At 64.3% G+C, this 8,304-nt stretch overlaps 1 protein-coding gene across 1 annotated transcript; it reads left to right on the top strand.

Annotated features, from left to right (window-relative positions):
* Positions 1-1,283: 1,283 nt before the first annotated feature.
* GPR37L1 (G protein-coupled receptor 37 like 1) lies at positions 1,284-6,281 on the top strand. Its single transcript, XM_025458539.3, has 2 exons — positions 1,284-2,097; positions 4,871-6,281. The coding sequence occupies exons 1-2, from the start codon at positions 1,468-1,470 to the stop codon at positions 5,672-5,674; spliced, it is 1,434 nt and encodes a 477-aa protein (XP_025314324.2). The 5' UTR covers positions 1,284-1,467; the 3' UTR covers positions 5,675-6,281.
* Positions 6,282-8,304: the final 2,023 nt, after the last annotated feature.

Here is an 8,304-nt window from a genome sequence, read left to right as displayed (position 1 = left end):
CCCGCCTTCCGCGTGAGCCGCACATAATTGCTTCCAGGACCGTGACCCGAGCGCGGCCCATGCAGTCCCTTGTGCGCAGAGCCCAGGCCCCCGCCCTTGTGCGCCTTCCCTCTAGCAACCTGCTCAAGTCCCCGGCCTCCCCTCCCTCCACTGCCCTCGGGATAAAAGTAAGGGGGCCTCCGCCGCCCCTTCGGCTCCCCGCACCGGCTCCCGGGCTCTGTCCCCGCAGCCCCCGCAGCCCGGCCGCCCTGACGTGCCTGCTGGCTCTTGGGTGGTCGCCCGGCCACCTCCGAGGCCACTCCTCCACCTTCCCCATTGTCTGTCGGGCAAACTCAGGAGCCAGTGAAATGCCCGCTTGTCTGGAGCCCAGATCTCTGCGGGTTCCCTCAGCGACTCGTCCTCACCTTTCACGGCATCTATCACGCTGAACCGGAGTGACTTATTTACACGCCCTTTCCTCCTCCGACTGAAGGCCCCTCGGAGGCACAGGCCCTTTACGCTTCTGTCGACTGGAGCACGGCAGGTGCTCGGCGACTATTGCCCGCGGCACATGTCCAGGCATCGCGTCTGGATCCGAATGTGGTTCTCCAGGCTCGACGCCGCTGCCTGTTGCTGGCCGTCCACGTGGCAAGGTGGCTGGCGGCGGCCTGGTGCCTGTGAGGAGCTCCGGAGGCAGATCCAGGGCCCGGCTCGACCGCGTACCAGCTGCGTGACTGACCTCTGCGAGCCTGAGAAGTGGAAATAGTAACATTTGCTCCGTAGAGCGGTCGTGAGGGTTGACGGGGAGTCAGCGGGTGCTGGATCCAGTGAGTGTCTACTAAGGCACCGTGGGTAAGTTATTGTCTGGTTGTTTTTTTTTTTTAAGATTTTATTTATTTATTCATGAGGCCCAGAGAGAGAGGCAGAGACACAGGCAGAGGGAGAAGCAGGCTCCATGCAGGGAGCCTGACGCGGGACTCGATCCCAGGACCTCGGGGTCACGCCCTGGGCCCGAGGCAGACGCTCAGCCCCTGAGCCCCCGGCTGCCTGCGTTGGTCACCCCAGTTGGAGCGGCCGGCGGGTCGTCTCCCAAGGCAGAGTCTGGAGCCCGTGGTTTGGTCTTGGCGCCGCCTCTGCACCCCATGGGCCCCTAGGCCAGCCATGTGCCCTCTGGCTCCTGAGGCCGAGAGCGGGTGGCCTCTGAGGGCCCTGTGGCTCTGGTCCGCTGCTGCCCGAGGAGGAGTGTCCTGGAGGGCGAGATGCGTGAGGACAGCAAAGAGTGCTCTATGCCCAGCAGAGGGCCCTGCCCAGCGCCCGGCCAGCAGGGTGGGAGGGCGCAGCGCGAGTCTACTGGAGCAGGCTGGTGATGCCAGACGCCTGACTGGAGGCGGACCAAGCGGCCAGCTGCCTCCAACCAGTCCGCCCGGCGCCCGGGTCCCTCGCCCTCACCTACTGTCCGTGGGGCCGCTGCCTCCTGCTCGTCCGGCCATGCAGTGGCCGTGGCCGCTGACCGTCTCTCTTGCCGTGGTCTTGGCTGCGGGGCCGAGCAGAGTGTGGGGGGGTGCGGCCCCGCACTCAGGCAGGCACGGGGCTGAGGCCCAGGGGCAGCAGAGCCGGCCCAGAAGAGGCACTGAGGACGAGGAGGCCAAGGGGGTGCAGCAGTATGTGCCCGAGGACTGGGCCGAGTACCCCCGGCCCATCCACCCGGCTGACCTGCAGCCCACCAAGCCCCTGACGGCCACCAGTCCCGACCCAGACAAGGACAGGGGCGCCCCGGGCCGCGGCCCGGAGCCTCGGGGCAATCTGACGGGGACGCCGGGCCAGAGGCTGCAGATCCAGAACCCCCTGTACCCGGTGACCGAGAGCTCATACGGTGCGTATGCCATCATGCTCCTGGCCCTGGTGGTGTTTGCTGTGGGCATCGTGGGGAACCTGTCGGTCATGTGCATCGTGTGGCACAGCTACTACCTGAAGAGTGCCTGGAACTCCATCCTGGCGAGCCTTGCCCTCTGGGATTTTCTGGTCCTCTTTTTCTGCCTCCCCGTGGTCATCTTCAATGAGATCACCAAGCAGAGGTTGCTGGGCGACGTTTCCTGCCGGGCCGTGCCCTTCATGGAGGTGAGTGTGTGTCCTGCTAGAGGGAGGCTCTGGGGCTGCAGGCGCCAGGCTGTTGGGAGTGGGACGCGCAGGCGCGCAGGACCCCGGAGGCCTGGAGCCCTGTCTTGCTTCTCTTCCAGTTTGGGCAAGGAGACACCTGCTGTATGGGCTCCTGGGAGCTGTCGGGTAAACTCAGCGGGCAAGGTGGGGCAGGAACGTGTGCGGGAGCCGGCGGGCCGGCCCCAGCCTGGTCTCCCGCGCGGCAGATCTGTCCCCCTCCCTCTTTCCTCTGAGCTGTCCCCTCCCCTGCCTTCACCCCCTTCCATTTTCCTCCTAAAAAATCGCTCTATCTGGGCGGGGTATGTCTCCTTTTTCTCCCTTTGTACCACTGACACTGCCCTGTCCTTCTTTACTTCTTTTTCAAAAAATTGTTTAAAGGATTTATCTATTTATTCACGAGAGACACAGAGAGAGGCAGAGACACAGGCAGAGGGAGAAGCAGGCTCCCTGCAGGGAGCCCTGGGCGAGACTCAATCCCAGGACCCCAGGGTCATGCCCTGAGCTAACCACTGAGCCACTCAGCCGTCCTACCCTCCTTACTTCTGAATACCCTGCTTCCCTAAGCGGACTGGGAAAGGAGACCCCAGTGTCCTGCAGCCCTCCGACCCCCAGCCGGTGTCCACTCCCCATGAATACAAACGTTAGAAGGAAAGTCCCTTCCTTGCCATGATGGGTGTTGCTCTCAGAAACGGTGCTGGAGCCGGGGGTGGGGGGTCAGCGTCAGCTCTGTCTCTGACATGCAGGGGGTCGCTGGGCAGGTCACAACTCCTGCGCAGGTTGCTTAGCTCCCAACCGTGGGGTAGACCAGATGGCCCCGCCGGCAGGTTTCTCTACCCAATTCTGGAGTGAACCACCCACCTCCCTCTCCTTTGGGAACTTCCACCTTCAGACGGGCACACGAGCGGTGGTGGTTGTGTAGACAGCGTGCGGACGGCCGAATCGGAACATTACAGAGATACCCCAATAGACGTGCACCGCTGCAAGCCCCGGGCAGGCAGGCCACTGCGTCCCTCTGCACAAGAGCACGGCATCAGCAGGCGGCCTTTCAGACTTTGGCTATGCTGCAGGGGCGGGGACTAATGAGCACTGGAGTGACTGGCCTCCCCGGGAAGGCTGCCGCTCTAGGGAGGGCGGACGGGGTCGTGGGACCTGGGTGGAGAAGGGATTAGGGTCAGGTGTCTATGTCCTGTGCCCAACTCTGTCCCCAGTTCACTGCATATCAGTGAGGACTTCATGTCTGGACAGACGGAGGCCCAGCAGCTGGTGTGGCCCCCTGGTGTCCTCCCCAACCCAGGGAGACCACCCAACGGGCACCCAAAGTTACTCGAACCTGAAAGAAGATCCTACAACTGGGGCTAGCCTTGACATCCTCGTTGTCATGGGGGCACAGAGCCCAGCACCCCGTGAGAGGTAGGAACCGGGCTTGGCCCCTCACCAGCTCAGTGACACAGGTGACTTACCTAACCTGTCTACACCCCAGGTTTGCCCTCTGTCAGTTGGGGATAATAGTAATAATAAAAGTATCTCAATAGATTCTCGCAGGATTCAGTGAGTAATATGTACAAAGTCCTTAGAGTCAAACTAATTCAGTAAGTGTAGGGTTTTTGCGGGAAAGGGTCTAAGAACCGAGAGGAGGAGGGCAGATGTACGGGAACCCGTGCCTGCACGTGGCTGGCGGGCCGTGAAGCCTGGCCCTGCCTGACCATGGATCTCGACACACCTAACACCTCGGCGGTGGCCGACACAGCCCAGGCCGCCCGCCCCACACCTCCTAGAGGTGGAGATGCCCGGGAGCTGATCGAGGCCCACTTGAGGCTGCGTGGTGGGGTAGGAGGTAAAACACCCCCGCCTGGAGCCCCTCTGCAGGAGGGAGCAGCAGAAGGCAGCTTGGAATTCGGTTTTGTTTTTTGTTGTTTTTGGTTTTGTCCGAGCCCAAAGGCTGCCCCTCCGCCGGCCTGGGCTCCCCCGCCAAGTGAGGGGCACGGGTTCTCACAAAGATCCCTTGGTGGCAGTGCTAATGAGCCAGAGATTGTCTCCCCCGCCAGAAGAGGGAAGCGTTTGGACAGAAGGGGGGATCTGAGCACAATCCCTGAGTGTGGTCGGCCATCGCCCAGCAGCGTGGGAGGGTTCGCCCCTTCCTCTCTTCTCTTCCCCTGCGGCCCTGGCTTCTTCCCCTCAGCTCCTAGGGGGGTCTTCCTGTGTGCTTGGGGCTGCTTCCCCACGCAGCCAGGCCCCGGGGGCTTTTCTGGACAGGACAGGGAGACTGAGTGTGCGAGAGCGAGTGTGAGTGTGAGCCACGTTTGGAAACCATTCACCCTGATGCACATAATGGGACGTTGTGGGGAAGGGACTACGAGGGCCCGGAACCTCTAGGTGTTTGTCTTGGTTCCTCAGTAGAGAGGAGTTTCCAAAGTCTCAGCGAGCGCTCGGGCCCCCGGGGACCCAGGCCATTCACTCCCTGGCCCAAAGGCAGAGAAGGGGGGTGCACAGGGTTGGGCCGGCCTGCACGTGGCCCCCATTGTCCGGCCTGAGCGGCTTCTTCACCTGGCTGCAGGGGTTGCTGACGCGTGTGCAGGGCCTGACGCCTGACGCCGGGAGATGCTCACTGTCAGGCCTGTCCTTTCCGCCCTTGGCACTCAGGCCTGTCCTTTCCGCCCCGTCTCGGCCGGAACCGGGCCCCCTCCTGGCCCCCGGTTTGACCGCGCGCCCCTCTCCCCCACGCCTCTGCCTGCAGGTCTCCTCTCTGGGGGTCACCACCTTCAGCCTCTGCGCCCTAGGCATCGACCGCTTCCACGTGGCCACCAGCACCCTGCCCAAGGCGCGGCCCATTGAGCGCTGCCAATCCATCCTGGCCAAGCTGGCCGTCATCTGGGTGGGCTCCATGATCCTGGCGGTGCCCGAGCTCCTGCTGTGGCAGCTGTGGCAGGAGCCGGCCGCCGGGGGCACCGCGGACTCCTGCATCATGAAACCCTCGGCCAGCCTGCCCGAGTCCCTGTACTCGCTGGTGATGACCTACCAGAACGCCCGCATGTGGTGGTACTTTGGCTGCTACTTCTGCCTCCCCATCCTCTTCACCGTCACCTGCCAGCTGGTGACGTGGCGGGTGCGGGGCCCGCCGGGCCGGAAGGCCGAGTGCCGGCCGGGCAAGCATGAGCAGTGCGAGAGCCAGCTCAACGGCACAGTGGTGGGCCTGACGGTGGTCTACGCCCTGTGCACGCTCCCCGAGAACGTCTGCAACATCGTGGTGGCCTACCTCTCCACGGAGCTCACGCGCCAGACCCTGGGCCTCCTGGGCCTCATCAACCAGTTCTCCACCTTCGTCAAGGGAGCCGTCACGCCCGTGCTGCTCCTGTGCATCTGCAGGCCGCTGGGCCGGGCCTTCCTGGGCTGCTGCTGCTGCTGCTGCGGGGCGTGCGGCGGCCCCGACGCCCCGGGCGGCGGCTCGGACAGCAAGCCCAAGACCGAGATGCCCTCCTCCATCTACTTCCACAAGCCCAGGGAGTCGCCCCCGCTCCTGCCCCTGGGCACGCCTTGCTGAGGCCGGGCTGCAGGCTGGGGAGGCTGGGGAGCAGGGTGGGGGGGTGAGGGTGGAGGGCCGCCCCAGCCTGTGTCTGGTGTTTCTGTCTCCATAGGTCTTGCTTCTCTGCCCGTCTTGCTGTCTAGGGTGGACTTGCTTCCTCTCGTTGGGGTTCGGGTGCAGGCCTGTCAACGCCCCCTCCCCCGTCGCTCGCGGGGCCTTCCTGCCCTGTGCTCTCAACGGGTGGGTGGTGATGCTTCCGGGTCCCCAGAACTGCCTAGAAAGCCCCAGTCCCCCCAGCTGGGAGCCAGAGCTTCGCCTGTCTGTCTTGGAACGCTCTGCCCTTTAGTTGGGCCCTCTCTACGTGTCGGCTCCTGACACTCATCCGTCCTAGACTAGGGGCCCTTGGAGGCCAGCCCTGCCTGGCTCTTCTCCAGACCAGGTCTGCCCTGGGCTCGGACTCCTCCTCCTCCTCCTCCTCCTCCTGGCACCTGCTCTTCTCCCAGAGGATTGCTCTCTCCTTCCTCTTCCTCCTTGGACGTATCCTGGGCTGCCCGGTCCCCACCTCCCTTGGTAGGCCCCGCGCCCCGTAGAAGACCCGTCAAAAACAATAAAGTAGGTAGCAGCACCCCTGTGCCCACTGGAGTTTCTTGCCACGTCCTGCCAGCCCAGACGCACCCAGCCCTCCCCAGGACAGGCGGCGCCCCTGAGGCTTCGTGCTGGCCACCTGGGCCCCTCCCGGCCGTGGCTGGAGTCCTGGGCAGCCCCCCGGCCCCTTGGCTTTCGCAGGCTCAGGACGCAGAGCACTAAGCCTCCCTCCTGGCCTGACCCGAGCGCCCTTGGGAAGCCGAGAGCTGCAAACTCGTCTCTCCTGGAGCCCCCACCGCACTCCCCTCTCACAAAGCCCCCATTCTGGAGGAGCCAGCGGCCTGCCCTCCGTGAGCCCGGGGGGCTTCCAGCCTCTGACTCTGAGAGCTGCTCTTGTTCAGCTTCTAGAACAGACTGTTTTGCCCATAGCCGGCCCAGCTGGCTGGTCCCTGTCTGCCCCCACCACACCCCTTCCTGGCAGCCAGAGCTCCATCCTGCGCCCCCAGAGACCCTTCGGCCCCTCCTGCTGGCCCTGCCCGGGTGTCCCACTTCCGCCGGGTCCCCCCGGCGCCCTTCCAAAGGCTCCCTCACCCTGCTTGGGCCCAGAGAAGCTGGCACAAGGTCAAGCACAAGGGACACCTTGGCCTCGGCCACAAATCACCCCCTGCTTCCTTCAGAACCGCCCCCACCGCCTTCAAGGGCAGCCCTGGGTGTCCCTGGCCACGCCTGCCTGCCAGATCCACCTGGCACATGAGCACAGGGCCTCGGCAGGGTCCCAGGGGCTCGGGAGGATGAGGGACAGCGGTCACTGAGAGCCCCGGGCTCCTTTGTCCTTGTCCACCCCACCCACACCCCTTGGCCTCAGCCCTGCCCGGCCCCAAGCCTCCTTCCCCCCTCTTGGGCATCTTAATGGCCTTGTTCTCCCTTCCTGGCACCCACCCCCAGGACGGGTGACGCCAAGAGAGAGGGAGGCCGTTGCTAAGTGATGAGGCTGCCATGCGCACAGTCTTTGTGCTGGGGAATGACACCCACCCATCTCTCCGCAGACCTGTTGCCACAGTGACCGAGGCCCGCAGCTTTGTCTGTAGAAACTTAAGATGGGTGGGTGGGGGCCGGGCTGGAGAGGGGGCCAAAGGGAGGCTGGGTGCTCCGAGGCTACTGGGGCCATTCCCTCCGCACCCCCCACTCCCCCTCCGCCCCCGCTACCGCCCCCCCAGTCCTAGCTGCACCAGTGGCTTCCTCCGGGCTGTAGGGAGGGGGCTGGGGGTGAACCGAGGTGAAGGCTGAGGGCAGGGGAGGGGGGCGCCTCGGCATCCTGTTTGGGACGCCTTTTCCACAGAGGGCGCCCACCCCCACAGCCCTGCCTCTCGGTCCAGCTCCGGGCCTCGGGGGTTGGGCGGTGGTGTCTCCGAGGCCCTGCCACCACCACTGCCTCCCATGCCTGCCAACGTGAAGGGCTTGCAAGATTAGTCAGCAGGCCAGCAGGCCTTGGGAAAGAGCCACCGTCCCTCCAGCCTGGGCCAGCTGGGGGAACAATGTGGCATTTGTTGCTTAGGGGTCCCAGGCCTGGGCTGGGAGGGCAGGTTGGCGCAGTGGTGGGCGGCAGATTCGAGCTGGGATGCTCAGAGGCAGCGCGGGCATTCTCCCTCCCTGGGGCGCACTCTGCACCAGCCCTCAGACCCTGACGCCGGGGGAGGGCGACCACCGGGCCTCCCACAGCAGCTGGGCGCCCAGAGCCCAGAGAACCACCTCCCGCCAGTCAGACTGGACGCAGTTGCCGAGCCTCTCAGTTTCCTCATCTGTAGAATGGGAATAAGCCCTCCTTTGGAGTCATTAAATGGGACAAGATATATACGGCATCTGGCGTGACACCTGGCACCTTTTCTTCCTTGCTCCCTCTTGGGAAATGAATTCCCTAGTACCACAGGGTAGGCTTGGCCGGGGGACTCTCCAGGCTCACCCGGGTTTCGGCACTTCAGAGGGTCCCTGGCACGGGCATTTACACATACACGCAGTCTGTTCCTTGTCCAAATTTTACAAGTTCTTTAGGCAGTTAGGCACCT

Source organism: Canis lupus, chromosome 7, assembly GCF_003254725.2.
Source record: "Canis lupus dingo isolate Sandy chromosome 7, ASM325472v2, whole genome shotgun sequence".
Lineage (NCBI taxonomy): Eukaryota > Metazoa > Chordata > Mammalia > Carnivora > Canidae > Canis > Canis lupus.
Note: the sequence above shows the minus strand (reverse complement) of the source record. Positions and strands in the feature narration are given on the sequence as shown.